The sequence below is a fragment of the Acipenser ruthenus genome, chromosome 2, assembly GCF_902713425.1.
Source record: "Acipenser ruthenus chromosome 2, fAciRut3.2 maternal haplotype, whole genome shotgun sequence".
NCBI classification, from domain to species: Eukaryota; Metazoa; Chordata; class Actinopteri; order Acipenseriformes; family Acipenseridae; genus Acipenser; species Acipenser ruthenus.
The window spans coordinates 86,636,272-86,663,573 of NC_081190.1; the positions used below are offsets into that span (position 1 = coordinate 86,636,272).

The 27,302-nt window shown below is 37.9% G+C and overlaps 1 protein-coding gene across 1 annotated transcript in view; it reads right to left on the reverse strand.

The window, feature by feature from the left end:
• dnah6 (dynein, axonemal, heavy chain 6) overlaps positions 1-27,302 on the reverse strand; it is a 170,510-nt gene that overhangs the window by 21,247 nt on the left and 121,961 nt on the right. The window contains exons 56-66 of the mRNA XM_059003180.1: positions 26,575-26,700; positions 26,184-26,348; positions 24,470-24,537; positions 22,822-23,002; positions 21,493-21,672; positions 13,595-13,828; positions 12,095-12,230; positions 11,748-11,914; positions 9,405-9,595; positions 1,113-1,273; positions 481-569 (exon numbers count right to left, since the gene is read on the reverse strand). Coding sequence (XP_058859163.1) covers positions 481-569; positions 1,113-1,273; positions 9,405-9,595; positions 11,748-11,914; positions 12,095-12,230; positions 13,595-13,828; positions 21,493-21,672; positions 22,822-23,002; positions 24,470-24,537; positions 26,184-26,348; positions 26,575-26,700 — 1,698 coding nt within the window. The remainder of the gene's footprint in view (positions 1-480; positions 570-1,112; positions 1,274-9,404; positions 9,596-11,747; positions 11,915-12,094; positions 12,231-13,594; positions 13,829-21,492; positions 21,673-22,821; positions 23,003-24,469; positions 24,538-26,183; positions 26,349-26,574; positions 26,701-27,302) is intronic.

Genomic DNA, 27,302 nt, shown 5'->3' on the forward strand with positions numbered 1-27,302 from the left:
CCAGTTATTGAGTCTAAGGGGGTGATTACTTTTTCACACGGGGGCATTGGGTGTTGCATAACTTTCTTTAATATATAAATGAAATATGTATCAAATTTTTGTGTTATTTGTTCACTCAGGGTCCCTTTTATCTAACATTAGGTTTTGGTTGAAGATCTGATAACATTCAGTGTCAAAAACACGCAAAAATGCAGAAAATCAGACAGAGGGCAAATACTTTTTCACGGCACTGTATATATATATATATATATATATATATATATATATATATATATATATATATATATATATATATATATATATGTGTGTGTGTGTGTGTGTGTGTGTTAATTATTTTCTTACAGTATTTGTACAGCCGAAATAGCCTAAACAATGAAAATAACTCAATGCACCTGGTCATCAATCTTAATTTTTTTAGAACGTACTGTATCTAATGATGATTTATTCCACATTCTACTTTTTCAACAAAATATACATTACCTTGACAGAATTTTGCAGAACAGTTACTGGAAAGGCGTTTGTAGGCATGGAGCTCAGAAACAGTCGAAAGTTCTTATGAATGGATGCACCTGAAAGTAACATTTTCAAAAATAGATACAAGTCACATAGTTTACAACAAAAAGAGGTAGCATGCTATGACAGTACCGCTACCATTGCTGAAAAATTTTTATGGGTTTACAAAAAACTACTAGGTGCCATGCCAGTGGGTGTCATTTGATGGTAATTAAGCAGAGGCTATGCTAGTATTTCAGATGTCACTAATCATAAGAACTGTACTATGAATTAAACATGTATTGTATTAAAAAGAGGCCGTAGATTTATCGTTCTACTTGTCATACTGCTTTTTTCTTTAAGGGTGGTTAAATGTAATTATTTAGTTCCCTGAAGATTACCTTGTAGCACAAATGAGATTTGTTAATATGCTGTGCAAAAGTTAGGTTTATCAGCAACAGACTGGAGGTGTGTACATCTACATGTACACAGTATAAACAGATTAACTTGTTTTGAGATTACTGAGAGAAGTCTGTTGTGAAATTCCTGAAAATATATTTTTGACGATCACAGAAAGACACATATGTATCATGTCTTCATGTCAGCATTAGCACACTTACTTGGCTCTGTGAATGTTTTGATCAGTTCTTCCATGGCTAACATCCAGGACACTGCTAAATGACAGTTTTGAAGATATATCCAGTTTCCTGTTTTAAGAGCTGCTTTGATCATTTTCTCAGCAATGGGCCCCTGCCCTTGTCCCAATGATATTGACTGTACCCTGAAACCCAGGGAGTTTGAGTTAGTGCATTTTATATATTTAACTTTTTCTGTAATTATAATATATTCTCTTTAATATTATATTTAGAACACTGGTATGCTTATCAAGAAAACTAGATTCCAAATTATTTAAAATGTAAGATAACTTGTCCTGTATACTATATTTAGTGTTCCGCATTTTCGTCTTTTATCTTCCAGGAATTTTTATTTTACATATATTAAAATAGGGATCAAATCAGTAAAAAAACTGTTTTAAATTTAAACATCAGTAAAAATGGGGAGGAAAAAATCTCAGTATACACACTTTACATGTAGAATATGATGCGTAGCAGTTCTGGTTTCTGATTAATAATGTCCCTGGCATGTATGATAAAGCAGAATCTGTGCAAGTCGAAGCCACACTTTCCCAAGTTAGCTGGTATTTTGCGAATGTTTGAGCAATCGCTGTGCTGACGGAAACAGTATCTACAGAAGGTATGAACATGACATCAGCACAAAACAAGCCAGGTTTATTCGCCTTCAAATCATAAGAAAAGAAAATTGATAGAACTGGGTGGTGCAAGCCATCGGGAGACGGGTCAAAAATCACACTGGACATTTCCATCAATGCATATAAGTTTACCAACTAAAGCATCACAATTTTCTGTCAATTATTTACAATTAAGATTGTCGGCTTAGGCAGTGTTTAACTGAAGGACAGACACTGTTGCACAAAGTCACTACCTCTCTGCAATAAACAGTGACTGTCTAGCAAAGCACAGCGCTCTGACAAACTCATTAACACAGTCATTCTGTGCTTTCCTTTTATTAAAGTGTGTAAAAGCCTCTTAAATGGATTGCTTGTCTCTCAGTTCACTTTATTGTTTTAATTTAATGTGCTGCTTATTTTTCAGAATGTTCTTTTATTGTCAGTGTGAACATGTACCTCAATGCAGCAGTATTTTCAGTGCTATGCATCCTCTGCCTCATCTGACCCACTTCTGCTATTTTTGCTTTTTGTACACTTCGAAACATTCATTTTCTTTTGAATATTCATAAACTGATTTATGTTTTCTCCCCATTCCTCATCCACTAAAAATATTATATTTTCGTCTAAGTATTTCAATTTAGTTTTTGATCAAGCTAGTAGTTACTATGCCCAACAATTACCACAATAATCAGACTTTGATTGGCCAACATAATCAGGTGATAATGTGTTTGTGAAGTGACAGAGAACCACGTTTGAACGTTATTTGTCCTCAGACGTCTAAACGTCTGCTGTATCCAAGGATACAGTGTAGGGCTGATTATTACAATGTCGGAGTCAAAATAAAACAGCATTTTGATCAAAATATTGTGTGTTTTCTAGAAAATAGTACTGGGAAAATATTAAATAATAGACAAAAATTGGGTATAAATCAGTAAAAACCAACATTCAGTTTAAAAAAAATCCTGTAATCTCTCAGTAAAATTTGGAATAAACCGGAAACCTGGAACACTGTCTATATTGTATAATGTTATATAAACAAATACAGGTTTATACTTATTAACATTAGGGCTGAAGAAGGTGAGACAATGGCCTAAAAGAGAAAATTGGTATGGGCATGAAGACATATCAGTTATCTCAACTAATTAATTCTTACTGTTGTTCAGATTCACTCTCTATACTTTTCTGTTTCAGTCTTCACATCCTTAAAGTTTGATCTCAATAGAGCTCTCAGAATCATATCTAACCTCCAAGTACCCCAATCCCTTGAAACACTCTACTGGATGTAAGAAATCATTAGGTTATTATCATAACCCTGGTTCCCTGAAATAGAAATGTAACCATTACCTTATGGGTATTTATCCTTAAAGATCCTGTAACCTGAATAGATATATGTGACAGTAATACGATGATTCTTGGTTGTAAATCTCCCTCCCGACCTGTGAGGGCGCTAAGCAGCGAGAACAGAGTTTCCTGGATGGATGGCCTGACAGTTCTTTCTCAGGGTTCAAGGGAAGTCGTCAGGAAGAGGGCAGAACTCTGTTGCATTAACGCATTGACCTGGAAGGGAAACGACGTGGCAGTCGCAGATTGGAGAGGTGGCTGCACTCGTTTACCAAGGGGTCATGTGTGATGGCATAAAAGGGGACGGAGAGATGCAATCTGTTCCTTCGCTTTGGTTTGTGTTTTGAACCTGGAAGGACTGTGAGAGACCCAGTGAGATAACAGTATAGTGAGTGTTTTGTTTGTTTGTAATTTGTCTTGTTCGTAAATTACTAGACGGCTAACACGATTCCGGAGCTGTCGCCGAGGGCCAGCACAAAGCCGGAACAGCACTGCACTACTGTCACTAATAAACTGTATCACCCACCACGAGCACTACTGCACGCGGCCAGGACTGTTGACCGTGTTAGTATTATTGTGGGACGGATATATTGTGTTTATTGTTTGGGACTGCAACCTGTTGTTATTTACTCCGTGTATTGCCGGGGTCCTATTATTTGGTCACCAGACCTGGATATAATAAAACCCCTTTTCCAACCGGATTATAACTCTCTGTCTGTTTAATCACGCACTGCATCACTCCTGCACCTGTATCCACTTGATCACTTTGCCACACTATAACAAAGACTGCTCGTCAGAGCCTGTGATGCAGTCATGCCTGCCACCCGAGAGCATAAATAGACTGCATGCACAGATCTCAATATCATTTTTATTTTACAAGCAAGAAAGCTGCTTTCAAAAGATAAATATTTCTGCCCTGCCAGAATGCTGAGCTCCTGGGGAGTGAATCAATTTTGATATGGCAAGCTGAAATAGCTGCCAAATAGACCTTTAATGTAGAGGGGGATTCCCCTTATCAATATGGTTCCCCTCATCAAAAATTGCAGTATGTCATGGGACAGGTCGTGGGGTCAAAGCCCTTAGGCAAGCACCACGTCTGAAAATGCCTCAATTGTACCCATACAGGGAATGTGTGGACACTGCTCTGGCATTCTGCAGGGTGTCAATAACCCTGTGGGAAATCCCCGGATGGCTCAGATTGTGCCGTTCAGGTGCCAGACCCAGATCCGCAGGCTTGATGGGGTGGGATGCCACAATGTCCCCCGTGCCTGACTGAGCAGGTTGCGACGTTTGGGCAGGCTCCACGGCTGGCCGCTCAGGAGCTGCAACAGAACTGGAAACCACAGTCTCCTGGGCCTGTAAGGAGCTACTAATAGCACCCTAGCCCGGTCCTTTCTGATTTTCTCCAGACACAGCGGGAGCATGGCGAGCAGTGGGAAGGCATACAGCAGCTGCCTCGGCCACTGGTGTGCCAAGGCATCTATCGCCAGTGGGTCCCTGGCTCCGGTTATGGAGAACCAGTGGGAACAATGGGTCGATTTCTGGGAGTCAAGAGGTCTATCTTTGCTCTCCCAAACCGTTGCCAAATGAAGCTCACCACCTTCGGGTGAAGCCTCCATTCTGAGGCACTGGGAGCTCCCCTTGAGAGGAGGTCCGCCACCTAGCTTATCACCCCGGGCAGCTGTACTGCTTGCAGGGAGAGGAGGTGATCGTGCACCCAGAGCAACAGCTTGCGGGCTACTCAATGGAGACTGGGGAACCTGAGGCTACCCTAGTGGTTTATATAAGCCACCACGGTAGTGTTGTCCCTCCAGACAAGCACGTGTCTCCCTTGAATCTCCAGTAAAAATTCTGCAAGGCTAGAAACACTGCCTGCAGCTCCAAAATATTTCATATGGAGACCCTGCCACAGGGGGTTCCACACCCTTGCACTCCCCTGCTATTCCACACAGCGTCCCAGCCAAGGCTGAATGCATCAGTGGTGATGACATCCCTCTGGTGATGCTGCCTAGAGCTACGCCTAAGTGCGGTTTACCAGTGCTGCCTAGAGCTACGCCTAAGTGCGGTTTATCAGGCAGGAAGAGCATTTGCTTGTCCACAGGTAGGCTGGCCTTGCATATGTCACAGGGATAAAACCCAGTCATTATGCAAACAGCAAGCAATGTACTGTAAGACTCTCTATAGACCAGGGCACCTGCAAGACTGCAGTGGCCCTTTTGATCAATGGCATAAGCTCTACCGTTACAGGGAGGGTTTAACCGCAGGGGATTCGCTATCTGACTCCATGTCTTCAGACGGGAACGCCAGCTCCTAGAGACGCAGAGCGTCTTGGAGAAATGCACACAAAACTTGCAGAAAAGCGGTTTGATAAAGACAGCAACTGGGCTGTCAACAAGGCCTGTTTGGTACGAAACAGGCAGGCCGGCCTTGCATGTGTCACAGGGATAACCCCAGGCATTGCCTGCTGTCAGAGCCGTGACAGCCTTCGCAATGGCACTGCATGCAGAGACGAGGGCGGCAATGAAACACTAAGGGAGGGGCTGCGGAAAGCCAGACCTGAAGCAGAGCTGAGCCCAGCAACTGCTAGTGAATCGGAATGGCAACCTCGTTCAATGTACAGTATACCGGCAGGAACGTGAGCAGGTCTGGACCCACAGTTACCATGGGAACGATCTATAGGGATGCCCACCTACAGCGCATTTGGTTAATCAGTCCAAAAACTGAGGAAACCTACTATCAGAACCCTAACAGTCTTCACAATAATTCTGCAAGCAGAATTAATGTGGCAACGAGACACTGAAGGAGAAAACTGCAAGCAGTTTTAACCTGAAGCGCGCGTCTCAGTCCAACAGGTGCTCTAGTAGTTCTGTGAAAAGAAACAGAAAAATACACACCGAGAAACATTTTTTTCTCACACAAAACAGTAAACACTCGATTACCACTATGTAAAACAATTTTTGTTCCTGGGTAGTAAGTGTTATTTCCTAATTGCTTATGCCTCAAAAGTATAGAAAATGGCTATTATTCCCCACAAACTTTGCTTTTGTGACCAGGACAGTGATATTTTGAAATTTACCTATTTCCAATGAGAAAACGGGCGAATTTGTGTCTTTTCGTTCACATAAAGTCAGAAAAAAACAACATATGAATCCAAATTAACATGTATTTATACTAAAGTAATACAAAAATGACTACAACAGATTTAGAAGTGAGTAGTTTTTCGAGATTTACGATTATACTGTAAATCACTTTCACGAATCAGCCCCCAAATGTAGTCTCCCATCATGTTCTCGTTATACTGTCCTTCGTAGCGCCGTTCAAAGTCCAGTATATCCTGGTGGAAGCGCTCGCCTTGCTCCTCCGAGTACGCTCCCATGTTCTCCTTGAATTTATCAAGATGAGCATCAAGGATATGGACTTTGAGGGACATCCTACAGCCCATTGTGCCGTAGTTCTTCATCAAAGTCTCAACCAGCTCGCTCCACATAGTTTTCAGCCTTGTGATTGCCCAGGAAGCCCCGAACCACTGCGACAAAGCTGTTCCAAGCCGCTTTCTCCTTACTATTGAGCTTCTTGGGGAATTCATTGCACTCCAGGATCTTCTTTATCTGTGGTCCGACGAAGACACCGACTTTGACCTTTGCCTCAGACAGCTTAGGGAAGAAGTCTTGAAGGTACTTGAAGGCTGCCGACTCCTTATCTAGAGCTCTGACAAATTGTTTCTTAAGGCCCAATTTGATGTGCAGTGACCACCAGTGGTTCCCACTTGACGTTGTTCCTCCCCACAGAGAACTCGGTCCGCTGTGGCCAGTCCCGCCTGTGGTAGTGCGCCTTGGTGTCCCTGCTGTCCCAAAGGCAAAGATAGCAGGGAAACTTGGTAAAACCGCCTTGGAGACCCATCAGGAATGCCACCATTTTGAAGTCTCCTATGACCTCCCAGCCGTACTCATCATACTTCAAGGCGTCCAGCAAGGTCTTGATGCTGTTGTAATCCTCTTTGAGGTGCACCGAGTGAGCCAGGGGAAGAGACGGGTACTTGTTACCATTATGGAGCAGCACGGCTTTGAGGCTCCTGGATGAGCTGTCAATGAAGAGGCGCCACTCATTCTGGTTACAGGCGATTCCGATTGCCTCGAACAGACTGGTCACATTGTGGCAGAAGCAGAGCCCATCTTGACGGGTGAAGAAGCTGGAAAAAGGTTGGGGACGCTTCCTCTGATCTGCGACTTGCACACTTTCATCCAACAAGTTCCACTGCTTGAGCCTAGACGTCAAAAGCTCGGCATTGGACTTGGTGAGACCAAGATCTCTAATCAAGTCGTTGAGGTCTTTTTGGTTGGGGTAGTATGGGTTTCTCTCCTCAGCTCCACCTCTGAAATTGTCATCTGGATCTACAACGTCTTCCTCGCTCTCTGACTTGCTGCTCTCTTCTAAAGATGGCTGCTCTCTCTCCGGAGGAGTGGGTACGGGGAGCTCATGGCAGTGTGGCACCGGGGCGATGGATGAAGGAAGGTCTGGATACGTGATAGCAGGTGCATTCTTGCCAGTCCGACGTTTGGAAGGGTCCACCATGCAGAAGTAGCAGTTGCTTGAGTGGTCAGTGGGTTCCCGCCAAATTCTTGGGATAGCGAACTTCATGGCTCTCTTTTCCCCTCTGTACCATCCTACAAAAATACATTTATTTCACCCATGACTAATGTGTAAGAGATTCTCGCAACATTTTTCATATATGATATATTTTTTCAATAACATTGAAAATTGTAAAACATTTTAAAATTAAAAACTTTTACAATTTTAAAAATGTTAACAAATTTTATAACATAAAATTCCGAGCAACAATTGTCCATCTTACCTTCCAGAGTTTTTTTTGCAGTGCTCGCAGGTGAAATGAGGTGCCCAGGGTTTGTCTTGATCCCCGACAGGCATGCCGAAATATGCCTTGTAGGTCTCACACATCTTAGCAGATGCTTCCACGGAGTACTTTTTCGCTCTTGTCTTGATAAATTGGCCGCAGACATAGCAAAATGCGTCTGCCGGATGCTTGCAGCCTCTTGATGCCATCTCAGAAAAATGCAGATATGTGACCACTTGCAGCTGGAACTAAACTGAACTGGTGGGCTTAAGGCCCCTGTATTTATACTACTATTTATATTACTGGAAAGTTCTAGAAAGTTCTAGAAGTTACTCCAAGTTTACTCAGCACTGAATCTATCTGGAATGTTCTGGAAAATAGGTAAATTTCAAAATATCACTGTCCTGGTCACAGAAGCAAAGTTTGTGGGGAATAATAGCCATTTTCTATACTTTTGAGGCATAAGCAATTAGGAAATAACACTTACTACCCAGGAACAAAAAAAAAAAATAATTGTTACACGGTGTTATGTATAATTTTTGTAATAAAAAATGACATTTTTATTTTCAACTTCAATAAAAAGAAAGAACACAAGTAGCTGACTTAAGGTTATCCAATCCTGGGGAAGGGGTGACGGAGCCGCTGGCTTCGCACGGAGCACAAGGCCACTGAGGGACCACAGCTGAGTGCACAAACATGTAAATAGCAATTACTATAATCACGTAAATATAAATCACATTAACAGTGTAATTACACAAGAGAATAAGCAGATCAACGTATATTCAACATTTATCTATTCGTAGTCTATCTCATCTCATGAAAGGAAAAATGATATTGAGATCTGTGCGTGCAGTCTATTTATGCCCTCAGGGGCGGGCATGACTGCGTCACAGGCTCTGACAAGCAGTCCTTGTTATATCTATTCAGGTTACAGGGTCTGTAAGGATAAATACCCATGAGGTAATGGTTACACTTAGTACTTGAAAGGGAAGCCACATTTGTTCCATATGATATTTCTCATTTCCGTCTTATATTTCTGATGCATTTCTTACATATGCTAGAGCAGTGATGCACAACTTTGGTCCTGGAGAGCCAGTGTCCCTGCATGTTTCTATTCCAACTGCACCCTAACTTACTTTATTGGACCTTATTAGAAGCTTAATTGGTCCAATTAACTAATTTAGGGTATGGTTAGAACAAAAACCAGGAGGGACACCGGCCCTCCATGACCTGAGTTGTGCACCACTGCGCTAGAGTATTGGAGTTTTTATGGCTTCATTACATAAACTAAGTTACAGTTTATTGTGACATAACCACTGTAAAGATGCAGCCTGACTTAGAAAGAATTTAATGATGTGAATGTTGTTGTTTTTTTTTTCTATTAATCAAGTAGGTGAACTACATGAGCCAAAGCGTGACCCAGTTATTTTGTCTTTGGGTTTCTGATATTTTTTTTATGCACAAACCTACCGATCTAAGTATCCTCGTTCTCTTGCAAACCTCTGGAAAGCTCCCATGGGGTCAGAGCCTGTACTTAAAATGAAGACCAGTGGAGTAGAAGGAGACATGTCATTGTACAAAGTGGCCAGATCTACTGGAGGATTCTCTACAAATTGTTTTCCAAGGCTTTCTATTACAAAGTCTGTGACTGCAAACACCACCTACAAGAAAGAAAATGCATACACATTAATGTCTCATGCTACACGTGTAAAAATCGAATTTATCATACTTTTACATGACATTGAATATTTAACATCATGATGTATGTCACACTCCGGCTCAGGTTTTGTCAAGAGGAGGAGACAAATGTCACAAAAAAAAAAAAAAACTCACCTCTGTGTGTCTTAACGCAGCTAGGGTCTTTGTCGACCGGGGTACTACTGAAATGTACAGTAGGTACATGTCGATATATCAAAGTGTACCCTGGTATAGAATATAAGCTATCGTTTGGTAACTCGGCATGTCACAAATATACCCTGGTTCAAGTCTCGCTTCGTGTTGCGGTTATGAAATCCTTTTGTTACAATATTTGTCAGACCCAATCTGCCAGACTCTACAGGTCCAATGGAACAGTGGGATTTGTAGGTTTTTTTAGTGACTGAATAATGCTAGGATTAGGTACGACAACTCCCAGCTTCACTACAAAGAGAAGTGATGCATGCTGCAATTTTTTTTTTTTTTCCATTTTCAAAATATGATCAAATGTTTGGGAACTAAGACTACAACCCCCATCTATCATCCCTGATACCTATTTGTTTTCTTTTGGTCAGAAAACGCATTTCAGAAACAATAATGTACACTTGTTCTGTTATGCTATTGGGGTTGGTTACCACCATTGTAAAATGAATGGTAAGCGGGTATCAGAAGCTATTATTCCCCGGTAAAGGGAGGTGAGTGTCTTTATGTGCAAGTCATACTTAGTTAGAGTTTTGCATATCGAGTACTGCTTGGTGTGCTGCAATTTGTTGTAATTGCTTTTAGTACAAGTTATCATAAACTGGGGTTTATGGGCGCTGTCTGTCTGTCTATCTGTATGTCATACTTGCTGTCTGAGCGGAAATGAACGGTTTGCCAAAATTGCCATTTCTCTTGAAATTTGAAAACCAAGGTACATTAGATACTAAACTCGATCATGGCTTAGCTTAAAAAAATTTATCATGTTTTGACAACTTTCAAGGTCTCAGGTTGAACTTACAGTATACAGAGTTTACTATTATACACTCATATGTCCCTTGTGCACTGTACTACATATGAGAAATCAAATCTAACATGGTACTATTTTTTTTTTTTTTCAGAGCACAACTCAAATGCACTCTGATCACCCAACGTCTTCAACCTAAGGCATCTAAAAGTATGACTTGTTTGTGTGTAGACAGAAAGCTTCAGTCTCTATTGTTTTCTCAAGCTCCAATTTTCTTTTTCTCACATCTGAAAACAGTTTGTGTAAATTAATTTTACTTTGTTAGTTGGAATTTACTAATGTGTGCCTTTAAGTGGAGTTTCTGCTCCCATCAAATGATTCAAAAGTGCAAAACTGTCAAATAAGATAAAAGACATAATATCAACGACAGTATGAATTACCTCATGCTGTAGTTATTTATCATGTAGCTAGACTGTAGGTGGTAGCTACATGCCTTGGTATTTAATTGAAAACTTAAAAAAATAAAAGTATTCCTGACAACATCACTCGCAAACAGCTGCTGTAATGGTAATGTCATTGTAAAGTGATATATCATTATTTTATGAGGATATTTTTCAAACTGCTATGCTAATTTTGCATGTAGTCAAAATATTTTGGACTGGTTCTATATACTGGATTCTGCCGAGTCTACATCCAGGGGGCATAAAGTTGTTGTAAAGGCAAAACTGTTGATTCAGGCAGGGGCAAAATTACAGACATTATTAACATTAGGTAGATAGATTATGTTTACAATTAGGCATGCTTAAAATTCAAGAATTCAAAAGGTAGAGCACAGCACACAGTCACACTAAAGAATCAAGAAGTGCAGTTAACATATTTATTGACTGGTGAAACACAATTCAAAGTTGCTGCAGTATGTCCACTGTTTTCAAATATTTTCACAAAATAGGCTCAACTTTAAAGCTCCAGTGTAGGTGAAAAACGCTAGAATAAAAGTCGCTACATTTAAAATATATATATATAAAGATGTGAAATTTATGGTCCACCAAAATAAATGGCTTTACATAATCTCTGTAAGTAAGAAATTGCAGTATTTAGATCCTCTGCTGTTTACATCTATTTAATAGACCCAATAATCTGAATTGTTAAACTTATTTTTTAAATAAGCATACCTTTTCTTCCACAAAGCTTTTGATGAGGATTAATTTTTGAAAAACAGTGAGTCTTTCATTCCACTGTCCACGGATTACATTAGTATCTTTGCCATCTGGACGGTATGGTGGTAACTCCGAGACATATCCCTTCCATGATTCTGGGTTGATATTAATTTCAAGACGCCCTAAACAAAATAAAGCATATGAAATGCTTGCAAAATTAAATATATAAAACTTAAAGCACTGTAAGTAAAATAAATAACATTTCACATTATAATACAGTCGTAACTAGCAAGTTCAATTTAAATACAATGACCATTTAAAAATGAGCTCCAAAAAAAAGCAAGATTGTTGAAAACGTGCACCTAGTTTAATGAAAATGGGCGTCCCCACTATTTCTTGTTTGATTCCCTTGAAACCTGGTAACCTGTCCTCTAAATCACAGCAGGCCTGCCACATGAAGTCTGTTAGCCACGGAATGTCAGGCTTGCCAGCGTGTTCCTATTAAAAAACAGATACATTGAAACCAGTTAATTCTAGCATTACATGTAATTTCACATAATTTATATTGTGAAGCACATTGCTTATGAAAATACACAATTGTTCATAAAAAATGATATTCTGGTTAATTTCATTCAACTGTCAGGTAATGGCTATGCAATTACTAGGGATTGACTGTATATCTAAAAAGATACGATTCTTTGATTCTTAGTTTTCAAGACAGTTGTGAACAGAAAGGGTGGGGGGTTTACTGTTTATTTCAATTAAAATGTTTTGTCCTGGTTATGTTGCACATCATTCAAATACAAAACACACAGAAGCCCAACTATGAGTTTCACTGATATTGTTATATTACTAAAACCAGAAATAAGTAATTCAAGCTTTTACTTATTTTGGAGGGTCGGCAGTCGGGGAGAAGTTAAATCACTAAATAGGCCCTTCAATACCATTTTTTACTGAAAGAAATGCTCTACAGACTCTCATGCACTATTAGATGCTTGATTTTCATAACACTGGTACACAAACTTTAATAATGTCAGTGGTGGTGTTAATTGATTAGCTGCTGTTTAGATCAATTGAATAGACATCCAAGTGTTATTTAGCCTTGTGAGTAGTGTGTTATTTCTGTAAAACATTTAAAAATAGACAGAAGAGGCTGCATGCAAAAAGCAGGTAAGATTCCTCTTTCTGTTTGGAGTGGGTTTGGTTGAAACTCAAATGACAAGATTTTCCCTGCTGTTGTTTATAATCTGTTTTTCACAAGGTCACATATTTATTCATGTTTTTACTATACTGGAGATAAATGTCTTCTAAACAGTGTGAATATGTTGATTATTAAAGCGAGAGAACTGTATAGAAGCAAATTGTTTCTACAAGAGGATTTCAAATGAATTTATTTTTGTGACGTCTAAGACAGCCTTTTGTTTTGAGATCTTTAGCAGTCCTGCAATTGATAGATGTCAGATACATTTCTTTTGTAATCTGTACTGTAAACAACAATAATTTGAGTGTAGTATAGCTGTTTCTGAATTTCAGGTGAGACAGAAAAATGATCCCATTCAAGTTAACAAACGTCTACACTGATGAAGGCAAGTAGGTTATTCCTTACAAACAGAAAAGCGGAATTAAAACATAATTCCTCACAAACAGTAACATAAAAAATAGACCTAAAACCAATAACTATTGGCGAATCGGGCCCTTTATAAAATGTCTTAATTTAGTCCAGGAGCTGAAAAACAATGGTCAGTAACACATTACAAAAGACATCCTCAAAACCTGATTAAAGCACATACCAGTAAATACTATTAATCATTATATTTCCTAGGCAGAAACAAGGATTTTAACATGCAACCATCAAACCCTACCTTATCTAAACCTGCAGCCCCTCTTAGGAAGAAATTCCATTCAGCATCTGAGATTTCATCTCTTTGGCGCATGATTTCGATACACAGCATGAAGCTGTAAATCAGTTTGTGTTGCTCAAAGAGACCCCGGGAGATGCTGGTATACATGGTGAACAGAGTTTGATCCAGTAAGATAGTCAAGCGCTCATCCAAATCATTGCTTTTCTGAGAGGTTTCAATCGTCATATTGAACAACTGCATGGGAAAAAAAAAAAAATATATGTTTATATTTCCATAAAATAAATTGAAAAGTTGAGATCTGATGTAAAATTTCTGAAATCTTTACTTACAGTGGGAACCGCATGTTCCGACAACAGTGACGCAAAAGTTTGGACGAAGTCCGATTTGTTTAACCAGCCATTGCGCGTTTTGCACGATAGAGGTCACTTGTGGCAAAGTGGTTTGTAGTGCACAGGTGTAGAGGTGATACAATACGTAAACAGATGACAAACAACAAAGTTCACGGTCCAAACAATTCTTTATTCGTTTTTATAATCCTGGTCGTTTGTTTACCGTAAATAATAATCCCTGTCAATACACAACAATGTGTATTGCACAGTGAAACCTCCGGGTTCAGTCCCGAAATAATAAACACAGTATAAACACACACAGAACACAAACATGATCACAAGTTCAGTGTGAGTGCTTTGGTGCAAGTGGTGAAATACAATTTATTAGTGAACAGTAGTGCAGTGCTGTCCGGGTTAGTGCTGCCTTTAGCAACAGCTAAACAATGACAGTTAGAACAACAAAACAAACAAAACATGAAACACTCACGGTTATTTGATCTCTGTACTCCTTTTAAAGGTCCGTCCGTAACCATAACAAAGGAACAGATTGCTCGGCCACATCCCCTGATATACCCTCAGTCACGCCCCCTTCGGTAGAGAGTGCAATCACGTATCCTCCAATCCCTGACTGACACATTGCCTACCGCATTAAGGCGATGACTTCTGGTATTGTGGCTCCACCCCCTTCCTGGATGGCCAACTTCCAACTGACCCTGGAATGAACTGTCAAACCATCCAGTCCGGGGCACACTGTTCCTGTTATACCATGTCCTCACAGGTCGGGAGGGAGATTGTTGATTCAGATTAATTCGCTCTCTGTCACAGCACTATGTGGCTAGAAACTGGAATTTTGAGAATTATAACTGTAATACATCTGTTCATCGATCTATACTATACTGTAGGGGTCAAAAACTAGTTAGTGCACATTACTTAGAAAATTATCTAAATCAAATTACTACACATTCTCCTTTGATTAAACTCAGCTAAATTAAATCACTATTTCAATGCTAGCTGTGGTATAATTTCTTAGTCAGAAAGTTCAATGGTAAACTTTTCAAATCTTAATCATAAGCAAACAGCCTGTTTCAAACTGTTCATGGAGAAAGAGATATTTTTGATGGAATCACATCAAGAAGGGTTCACTCTAAAAATGAAATGCAGGATACCTTGGCCTGCAGACAGCAGCAGCAATTCATGTGCAATGAAGCTCGTATTTATCGCTGTGAGATCGGTAAAGATGTAATAAATAAATATTTAAATTTCAATACTTCTATTAGTATACTGTATTTTTTGCCCTAGAATCAAGTGGAATGTTTGCTAAATCTCTATTTGTAGGTTTTTATACGTTCTTTGTTTTTAAAATTACAGTGTAGTATTGTGTTGAGAACACTAACAGTAGTATCCTTGCATAGAATATCGTAATTATGTAAATACAGTTTGTTTTTAATGTTAGGCTATTTGAAAATGTAGGTTATACAGTGCCTTGCGAAAGTATTCGGCCCCCTTGAACTTTGCGACCTTTTGCCACATTTCAGGCTTCAAACATAAAGATATGAAACTGTAATTTTTTGTGAAGAATCAACAACAAGTGGGACACAATCATGAAGTGGAACGAAATTTATTGGATATTTCAAACTTTTTTAACAAATAAAAAACTGAAAAATTGGGCGTGCAAAATTATTCAGCCCCTTTACTTTCAGTGCAGCAAACTCTCTCCAGAAGTTCAGTGAGGATCTCTGAATGATCCAATGTTGACCTAAATGACTAATGATGATAAATAGAATCCACCTGTGTGTAATCAAGTCTCCGTATAAATGCACCTGCACTGTGATAGTCTCAGAGGTCCGTTTAAAGCGCAGAGAGCATCATGAAGAACAAGGAACACACCAGGCAGGTCCGAGATACTGTTGTGGAGAAGTTTAAAGCCGGATTTGGATACAAAAAGATTTCCCAAGCTTTAAACATCCCAAGGAGCACTGTGCAAGCGATAATATTGAAATGGAAGGAGTACCAGACCACTGCAAATCTACCAAGACCTGGCCGTCCCTCTAAACTTTCAGCTCATACAAGGAGAAGACTGATCAGAGATGCAGCCAAGAGGCCCATGATCACTCTGGATGAACTGCAGAGATCTACAGCTGAGGTGGGAGACTCTGTCCATAGGACAACAATCAGTCGTATACTGCACAAATCTGGCCTTTATGGAAGAGTGGCAAGAAGAAAGCCATTTCTTAAAGATATCCATAAAAAGTGTCGTTTACAGTTTGCCACAAGCCACCTGGGAGACACACCAAACATGTGGAAGAAGGTGCTCTGGTCAGATGAAACCAAAATCGAACTTTTTGGCAACAATGCAAAACGTTATGTTTGGCGTAAAAGCAACACAGCTCATCACCCTGAACACACCATCCCCACTGTCAAACATGGTGGTGGCAGCATCATGGTTTGGGCCTGCTTTTCTTCAGCAGGGACAGGGAAGATGGTTAAAATTGATGGGAAGATGGATGGAGCCAAATACAGGACCATTCTGGAAGAAAACCTGATGGAGTCTGCAAAAGACCTGAGACTGGGACGGAGATTTGTCTTCCAACAAGACAATGATCCAAAACATAAAGCAAAATCTACAATGGAATGGTTCACAAATAAACATATCCAGGTGTTAGAATGGCCAAGTCAAAGTCCAGACCTGAATCCAATCGAGAATCTGTGGAAAGAACTGAAAACTGCTGTTCACAAATGCTCTCCATCCAACCTCACTGAGCTCGAGCTGTTTTGCAAGGAGGAATGGGCAAAAATGTCAGTCTCTCGATGTGCAAAACTGATAGAGACATACCCCAAGCGACTTACAGCTGTAATCGCAGCAAAAGGTGGCGCTACAAAGTATTAACTTAAGGGGGCTGAATAATTTTGCACGCCCAATTTTTCAGTTTTTTATTTGTTAAAAAAGTTTGAAATATCCAATAAATTTCGTTCCACTTCATGATTGTGTCCCACTTGTTGTTGATTCTTCACAAAAAATTACAGTTTCATATCTTTATGTTTGAAGCCTGAAATGTGGCAAAAGGTCGCAAAGTTCAAGGGGGCCGAATACTTTCGCAAGGCACTGTATATTTAATCTATAGCACAGCACTAGTGCACTGTCCACATATTTGTTAGTTGTGGTAAAAAAAATAACCTTACAAATACAAATTAAAGTTGAACACATATTTATTCATTGTAATACAGATATGCCATTATTTAATTTTGAGTGTTATGCAAACTGTAACATTTAAAGCGGTGGAATCTACTTATTTACCTAATACATATGCTGTAAAATAATGTGTATCCTTTTACAGATAAGTCTTCACGTTGTGCTCTTTCGAGTTATACTGAGAAAAAAATATATACAAACAGATCAAAAGGGCCAGTTTCCCTGCAGGGCTATTTACACGTGAAGTGGCAATGCGTGTGCGTTTGGGAGAATTACTTGTGTGAATCAGGTTTGTGGCCGAAAAAAAAAAAAACAGCCAAAGAGAGGGATAGGGTAAATCGCATTTCGCATGAAAATGTAAATTAACTTGTTTGTCCTTATGTGACACAGCTCTAAATATTGCAAGGGAACAGGTCAGTTGTTACTGTGGGTTCCAAGACGACAGAAAGTGGGCAGTTTTATGGTTAGCAGTGGTGTATTTCACCTTAATGATAATGCAGGCAGCTTTTTTATTCTTGCTGTTTTTTGCTGTGTGTCTGTCCTGTCATGCTGTATATCTCAAGTGGGTTTACAGTTCTGTATAAAACCACTTACAAATATACCATGAACTGCGACATACCATTTTTATAGTATTAAAGCAGCTGTTTGAGAATACCCTTGCTGTAAAAACTATACTAAGTTAAACACAAAGAGCAAGTGAGCTGCTTAAATGTCTGTAACTGAATTAATTCCCTTGATTGTTTTTATCCCAGCAGTCTGAAGACAACGCGTGTCCGCCCTCCACATTAATAAATATAGTTGGTGAACTGGATGTCATGAGCCAGCTCGATCGCCCAAAACAGCGCAACAAACATATATACCAACAAGTTGTTGATGCCCTCTCAGAACTGACCAAATAAAACTGCAAATGAACATACTGATTGTTTTATTTGTTTCCATCATTAATATTTAACACAACGGTAAATCCAACACAACTTAAAAGAGAGGAGAGAATCTCTGCCAGCACAAGCCTTCTCAGATCGCTGCTGTCCAACTGAAACAGGGCGGCAGTGTGTAGTGGTTAGGGCTCTGTATTCTTGACTGGAGGGTCATGGGTTCAATCCCAGGTGGGGGACACTACAGCTGTACCCTTGAGCAAGGTACTTTACCTAGATTGCTCCAGTAAAAAACCAACTGTATAAATGGGTAATTGTATGTAAAAAATAATATAATCGTATGTAAAAATAATGTGATATCTTGCAACAACTGTAACAACTGTATGTTGCCCTGGATAAGGGTGTCTGCTAAGAAATAAATAATAATAATAAATAACAATAACTGGCGGCTAAGATAACCTTCCACTGATTCCTGAACACCTAATTTTGTTGTTGACAAGAGTTTGTGCAGGATACAGCAGGCAGTGGCAATTTTGGGAACAAACTCATGCTGCACTTCAGTCAATTTCATCAGTATCCACCACCTCCCTTTCAAGTGCCCACTACCCATATTTGCCCAGGCGTGGTGTTGAATGCTTCCTCAGCAGTTGTCAGCCATCTGGACGGGTAGGGTTTCATAAGCCAGGGATGTAGTATACGCAGCATCACCTGGTCCCCTATGTGCTGTCTTGCCTGAATGAAAGGGAAATATATATAATGTCTCTGCTGGTTTTCAGCCATGGTGATCTGCAATACCTGTTGGTCAGTTTCATTTTATACCTCCAAATTTATTTTTAATTAAGATAAATTAGTTGAAATAGTATTCACTACTAATGACATGACACCCCACCAATGACATTTGAAAAACAATTTGAGCAAGAGCAGTAAAACATATTATTAAACAACCAAGCACTAGGTATTTAGAAATCGCAGCTTAGATTCTTTCATGTACCAGTTCTCTGTGTGCGCATGGAAACAACATTTTCACGAGCCATCTGCGAAAACAGCATGGGAACTTTACACATAGCTAATTTACATATCAACCCCCACCTTTCCCCTTCGTTTGCATGACGTCAGGTGAAAAGCCGTGTTTTCTCGAGTAAAATAAACGGAGCGAATGTAAACCCTAAAAAGCTCCTTATAAAAGTTCCTGTGACAGAGACAGAATGAATCTTAGTGATAAATCTCCCTCCCGACCAGTGAGGGTGCTGTGTAAAGGGAACAGAGTGCCCTGGACTGGATGGCCAGACAATTCATTCCCAGGGTTAGGTGGAAGTCGGCCATCTAGGAAGGGGGCGGAGCTACGGTGCACCAAGTAATCAACCTGGAAGGGAAACGATGTGGCAGCTGCGGATTGGAGGAGTGGTTGCAAAGGGGACGGTACATAAGGGGATGTAGCAAGGTGATGTGTTCCTTTATATGGTTAACGCTGAACCAGAAGGAGAATCGTATTGTTATCGTCAGTGTTTTGTTTGTTTTGTCTGGTCTAAAATCTACTTGTTTGTTCTTATTAGACGGCGAACACGATCCAAAGCTTTCGCTACAGGCCAGCACTAAACCCGGACAACACTGCACTTGTTCACGATTAATTGTATTTTCACCACGAGCACTACAGCACTCACTATGGGCTTGTGACCGTGTTTGTGTTTATTGTGTGTGTTTAAATACCGTGTTTATTATTTTGGGACTGAACCTGTGGATTTAAATGGAGCAATACACATTGTTGTGTATTGCCTGTTCTCTTTATTGTCTACTGTTGTCATCAGACTTTGGATTATAAATAAACCATCATTTCACTAGTACGTTGTTGTTTGTCCTTGTCTTGAGCACTGCATCCATCACCCCTACACCTGTGCACTGCAAACCACTTTGCCACAGTTCTCCCTATAATAAAAGCATAGCAAAGTGTGATAAAGCATACTAAAAATATGGTAAATGGGAATAGCAGAGTACATGGGAGAAGCAGGGGAAAATTACAAAATGACTGTTTAAAAACACCATGGTAAACTTTTATAAAGGTAAATGTAATACAATAATATAACATGGTGAATGGTAACCCGCAGGTGTGCCTGGGTTTGATAATTACAGGTAGGTTAATACAAAATATATACAAATGCATGCATTGATTTTTTTTTTGTATACCACTGTGCATGTTGCATAATTCAAACACGTGATTCGCGAACATATCTAACCTTCTATTACTTTTACCACAATCTTTTCTTTTGACTCAAACCATTTTTGTTTATTAATGCAAGTAAACAAACAAGACCGTTCTCCCTTGATAGATTTCCTCCACTATTTTGACAGTCTTGAATATTGATCTTATTTCTTAAAAAGTGTACAATATTGCTACGTGAAATATGACCATTTACAAAAATGAATACAGAAATAGCTTGTCGTGTTTTTCTTGTAAAAGTGATTTCTCATACTATTAATGATTAAGGGCATTTTGTGTCGAATTTTACCTTGTCAAGTTTTTTTTTGTTCCACTAAGAAAACATCCAAATACTGTTGAAGGAGAAATGTTCTTAATTGATTAATGAGAAAAAATTACAGAATCTTGTTTTAAAAAATAAACAAAATATCACAAATAACTTTGATTTTAAGGCAACGTTTGAAACATTTTTTTTGACAATAAATGTACACATGTATGTTTCCTTATTAAACAAACTACAAACCTTAATTATTTTAATAGGCACTGTACTTATACATAGGTAGACAACAATACATTTAAACCCATTACATTTATTTGTTATTGTATCCTTAGTAATTTTCATGTTATCAGTCTGACTTTGTTGTCTTCATGATTAGCCAAAACAAATAATTTTAAATAAAATACTGGTAGCCTAAATTAAATGTCTATAGATCACACTGTTAGCTGTTCATGATAACATAACTAAAAGTCAATCTGTGATCATTTATTTATGTAACAGACTTGTATAACATTATTATTGATGTATTTATTTATTGTGTCAAATACACTTCTTAATAGTACAGTACGAGGGTAAATTATTTTATAGAGTATAATTCGACAGGATGTTGAACTACAAATACTTTCTGGTACATCCTGCAATGACAATGTGCATTAGGAACAAAGGCGCCATTAATAATAAGGACATATTATTCACACGTCATTTCGTGGCGTGACCTGGACAGAAGCCCAAAATAAATAACATTCAACGATTGACAGTGTTTAAAATAATAAAAAAATGCCCCATTTAATAGCTGCTGGAGTTTTGTCTTCCAAAAGTATTTACTTGGCGTCAGGAATAATGAAGTGCTGCTAAATTAATGTTTTTCAGAAAATCCACAATTGCTGCCATGCGACACCGTAAGAACATGCTGCTCCCACTGTATGATAAAGATGTAGTTGCATGTTATTTAAAATGTTATGCAAGTCATTTCGCATGTATTTCTTTTGATTGTAGATGTACTTTCTCAACTTAAGAAAAATATATGCCATACCTGTTTGAAGTACTTCAAGGAGAACTGATACATCGGATCTATTTCTGAGAGACTGGCAATTACAAAGTACATGACAGATCCCCGAGTTGCAACAGAGCGGTACTTTTCTCGTGCCGCATTAATCTTCACTTCAGTTGCTTCTGCTTCTTGTAATCTACATTTAATGGCACCTGAAGTTACCTAAATGAGAAAAAGATTAAATAAAATATACCATTATATCAAAATGGACTCCTAGCATACGTGGACATTTTGTTTCTCGTTCACTGCTTAACTGCTTTTTTTCACAGTATTTTTAGTGTCCAGTATGTTGGGTTATAGTACCCTTCTTATATTTACTATTGGTAGGATAGGATACATGCTTAACTTCATATCTCTAAACAGAAAAAAATATATGCTTTAGCAACCATCTCATTATTTCAAATAAATAAGTTTATTTCTTGTGATCTGACTGGTTACACTAAGAACAATGTGAACAAATCAATCACCAAATAAAGTTCCAAAGTGAATATTGGACAGAATCTATTTATTTTATTTCCACTGGATTTCTTTCCAGGCTATAGCCCACCGTTTTTTTTGTTTTTGTTATCACTCATTAAATTACACAAATATAACCCTAAAATTACCAAGAAAATAGTTTCAGTTTCTTATATACAAAAATAAATTAAAATGAGCATATTTAAAATGAGATTAATTGTAGTTTTAAGTGGAGTTATGTTTCCTCGATCTCTACAAACCTAGGTCTGAACTGTTTGTATTGTTTCTATGTTTGAAAGTTAATTTCTCTCATGTTTATATTAGGCTTTGTGGTTTTATTGTTAGATTATAAATTATTGCCTTTTTTAGTGGGTAAATGAAGAACAATATCTTTATTACCTTGTGACACGTGGGATGATGTTCATCTTTATGTCTTTGTAATAAACTTCCATTCGTTAGGAGGAAAACGTTTAGTTCAGAACAGTAGTATATGCTCATACATCATATTATAGCATTTTTATTTTAGTTCTTAGATACTAATAAATACAGTGTGTATATATTTTCATTGAAAAAACAGTGCCAGTTTAATTTACTGTTTTGTGCACAGTTTGGCCTAAAATGTTGCTGGCCACTCACTCAAAAAGTGTTAAACAATAATAAAACAACATTTATACCTACAATCCATAAGGCCCAAAATAAATAAAACCCTATTTTCCAAATGGCTATCAACACTGAAAATAGAGAAACTTTGTAAAATTACGTGAATTCATGAAATAGAAATATTAATGCCATAAAATGATTCATTAAAAAAAAAGAAATAAAATAATAAAACTGACTCAATATTTAGGACAATACCTTTGATTCCTGGAGAGTTTTAATAAGCTCTTCATTGTCTAAAATGTTTCCCTCTGAAGTGAACAAAAGTTTTAGAATTCTGTCTTCAATGGCTTTCAGTTGATTTTTATCTGAATTTATTCTGACAATCAGCTGGTTTCTTTGTTCTTCCAGATCAGGTCTCTCCAGTCTCACCACATCACTATACATATAAAAGGCAAATGTTATATATACTCTTAAAAAGTATATAATACCAATAATATTATTGTACGTTTGCTCCAAAGTGAATTTATGGAGCATTTCATTTGTATTGTACAGGTATGCTGATGGTGGTATTGCTGTTACAGGTTACAACAGTAATTAGTAATGCAGTTCAAGCACTATTGTTGATTTGGTTTATTTTACTATTCTTAAAACAATGCTCATAAATTACAGCTCTGTCACAAATGAATGTTCACAATTCAAATATACATTCTATATTGGGGTTAGATCTTCAAAATGATAATGCAATAGTATATATGCAAAGGGTAGCCTACCTATTAATATTAAGCAACAATAGATTAATTTTGTTATATGGGTCCACTATTTAAAACTTTACCATAGAAAACTGGCAACTAAATGTTGCATTTTTCCAGGCTTTTCCTATATTTATAGTATATATTTACACACTTTTCTGTGCTTTAGTTGTATGCTTTACTACACTTCCACAACACTATACTTTGATTATTGGTTTCTACAGTAAACATTTATCATTTAATACAATGTAATCTTCTAAAATATGAGTTAAAAGCAATTATTAGTCCTGGGCTGAATATGTTTATTTCATGTTCAAATGCTCTTTAAAAAATATTTTAATTAGCATATCATGAAAAACTGTATTATACTGTAGTCCATTTTGGTATTTTTTAAATATACAAAATGAAAATACTTACATAATGTTCGCAAAACACGTTTTGGGAACATATTACTACCATTTTAACGCACTGTTGAGTAACATTCACCCCTTTGTCTGTTTACAATACACCTGCACAGACGCAGTAATAAAACCTGCACCCACTTTAATATATATTAATTATTATTTGTTTATTTAGCAGATGCCTTTATCCAAGGCGACTGACAGAGATTAGGGTGCGTGAACTATGTATCAGCTGCAGAGTCACTTGCAACAATGTCTCACCCGAAAGACAGAGCACAAGGTTAAGTGATTTGCTCAGGGTCACAAAGTAAGTCAGTGAGTGAGCCAGGATTTGAATTGGGAACCTCCTAGTTACAAGCCCTTTTCTTTACCCATTGGACCACACTGTATGCAGTGAGTTGCTAGAAGACTATGGACCATGTCAAATAACACTGCCATCAGCCACTCTACCAGTGACAAAAAATCCAACTGTAAACAAGATTAGAAGTATCTTTGGGCAAACTGGAAAACAGAACAGCAAGTTACTGTACACACACCGAGTTAAATAGTTCTGGGGCTCTCTTTGTTAAGTGCATCTTTGCTCAATCACACACAGGTCTGCACAGCAGATGGGGACTGTGAGGGACAATATGCAGAAATATGCAGAACAGAACATGCTTCAATAATTTCTCTACATCTGCGCAGTGTCCTTGTGTAACCTTAAATTGGTAATTAAATATTTAAAACCTAAAATATGCCAAAAGCAGTCTTTACCTTAGTAGCTGATCTTCCAGGCCTGATTTTGTCACAGTGAAGTTGATAATTGTAACTTTTATACACACCTGGAGGTAAAATAAATATATTTAAATGTTTGTAAATGATTGTTTTTAAAAATGTATCTGCTATATCTTTATTTAGGTAAAATAATTTAGTATGAATATGTGAGTTAGGTAATAAAGCAAGAGCAAGAATACATTAATCATAAAGATGAATAGATTCTATTCAGATTTACATTTAAGCACACATTTTTATTTTTATTAATTAATTAATTTTTATTTTCTGTTTGTGAGAATGGTAATTTAGGAAAGTTACCAGCAGGTGCAACAAGCACCCCCTGCCATTTTCTCTTACGCCAGATTTGTAGTCATTCAATTCTTCTCACAAAACCTGTCCTATTTATAAATACTATCACACAATGGTGCAGAGCTTTGCTGATCCTAAGGATAACATAATCCATGATTAAACTCAGTAAACAATGGAAATTTTGATTTCATTTAAATCTGCATGACAACAAATCCTTGCAGTGATTACTTAACTTCATGATGTCCTTACTTGGCAGGAAATATTGAGCTTTGCAACTACCCACATTTATCCCTGATGACAGTCAATAATAATTTTGATTGTACTACTCAGTGGGTCATCTTAAAGAACAATGAATGTACTTGTAGGTTTATCATTCTAAAGCTGAACATATTTTACAAACTTCAACAACCATTGTACAGTTGATTTCACAGGACTATAAGGCCACAGCTTGTTCTAGAAAAATACATTTTATAGGAAAAAATCAAATGTTTAAATGTGCACAGCACCATTTTTACCCAATTTCCAAAAACCTTGATTCAAGTTGCAAATTTGTAACATCCATTTCTAACAGATGTAATGGCATAGTCAAGTGTTGATGGGATGCTTGAATAAAGGCCAGGATTGGTTGTTGCACATTACATTTACAATATTAGACAATAGTCAGTGAGATATATAAGTCACAGCATTATCGGCCATAGTGGTGGCAAATATCCTGAGCATGTACCAATGATGAATTGAAATTGCTTTCATGTTGTAGACATTGACTTTATCCATGGCAAATGGACATAAATACCCTTTTTGTGCTTTATGTATTTTTTTTGCCAGTAATTCCATATCTAATCAAAAATGTTTACAACTTACAAAAACAGCCTGGCTGGTGGAAAAAGTCAGTCATTTAAATTATATGATATATGAAAAATAGTAAGCAAACTTTTTTTTACTGTAAATTTGTCTGACTAAATTTGTGATCCAACTATTTAGAGTGACCAATTATTATTTTTATTTATTTTCCCCCAATTTGGAATGTCCAGTTATGTTTTTTCTCCACACCGCAGCGAGTCCCCACACAGCACAGATGTTCTGAGGGCGTGTGAGCGTCCTCCGATCTCACAAGCCTAAAGCCAGAATTGCTTTTACAGCGAGCAATCCAGAGTAGAGGTGGACGGGCTACCGATCACGGAGAACAGTGACCACCCCTGCCTCTTATCCACTCTGCATGTGCTCGGTGTCTGGCCAGTAGGGTTCGCTGTTGCGTGATGAGGAGAAGCAATCCCTGCCAGTTTCCCATCCCCAACCCAGGGCGTGTCATAGCCAGTGTGATGCTTTTGGACATTGTTTTGTGACATTTGAGTTGGTCCCCTTTAAATAGATGTTACTTGTGGTCATACTACTGAAGCAATCATACCTCTGGGAGGTAATGGGGGTTTGACATTTTAGTTGTCATGTAGAATCTAAAATTTTTGTCATAGTCAATATCAGAGTCTCCAAGTCGAATCAGCATTCTTCCACCAGTAACGAAGGTTTGTTTCAATAAAATCGGCTCCAAAGCTGGGTCCAAAGTCTCCTTAAGCTGTAAAAAAAAAAACCACGATAATGTTTTTTTTTTTTTTTTGTATAACTGTACTGCAGTAGTACTGCAGTAAAAGCAGAGGTTTAATGTTTATTGTCTGTAAGACCTGCATGTTCCACAATAGTGAAAGCATTTTTTCTGTACCTTAAATATACTGTTAAATTAATTTAACAAAAGAATAGCTTCCAAACCAATGAATGATAAAATAGCAATAGTAAAAAAATACCTCTTCTAGTAGGACAGGCATGCCCAATCTTATAGCATTTTCCAAGGTACGCAAGAAACCAGTGTCAGTCAGTTTAATTACTTTCAATCCATTCTTAGTTTCTTTGGCTCTTATCCAGCGATTTGCCTAAAAAAAAAAAAGAATACCAACATTCTTTTAAAAATATTCTTCCAAATAACCATGTGCCAGACCAGTGGTGGAACTCAATTTGAATGCTCTGTAATGTTTTTTTTTTCATCACCCTGTATATATGTTAGAATAACAAATGCATTTTTGTAGTACCTAACTAAATAGTATGTAGCATCATTGGTATCTATAGCTCTATAATGACTTTTGATGATTGAACACTGTGTCATACTGTAAACATGTGAACATTTTTAAAAATCAAGTACTGTGAAAATTAAGAAGTTAAAAATATACATTTTCAGAGCACAATATGTATTTGTGACGATGCAAAAAGTAAATCCAGATCCTAATAGTAAGGTACCACATTACATTTTAATTAATTTTAAAAAGTACAAGCTTTAGTGACCACATGGACCCTTGCTTCAGGTGAGTCGGAGAGGAAGAGAAACATTTTGTTGAGCTGAAACAAACCAATGCTACAAAAAACAAGTTCTACAGTATCTGTTATGTTATGCCCATCCGATTTAATAGATTTTACCTTAAAGGCTTCTTCTTGGGAGAAGCAGAAAATAAAGGAAAATACATGTTTACAAATTGGATGT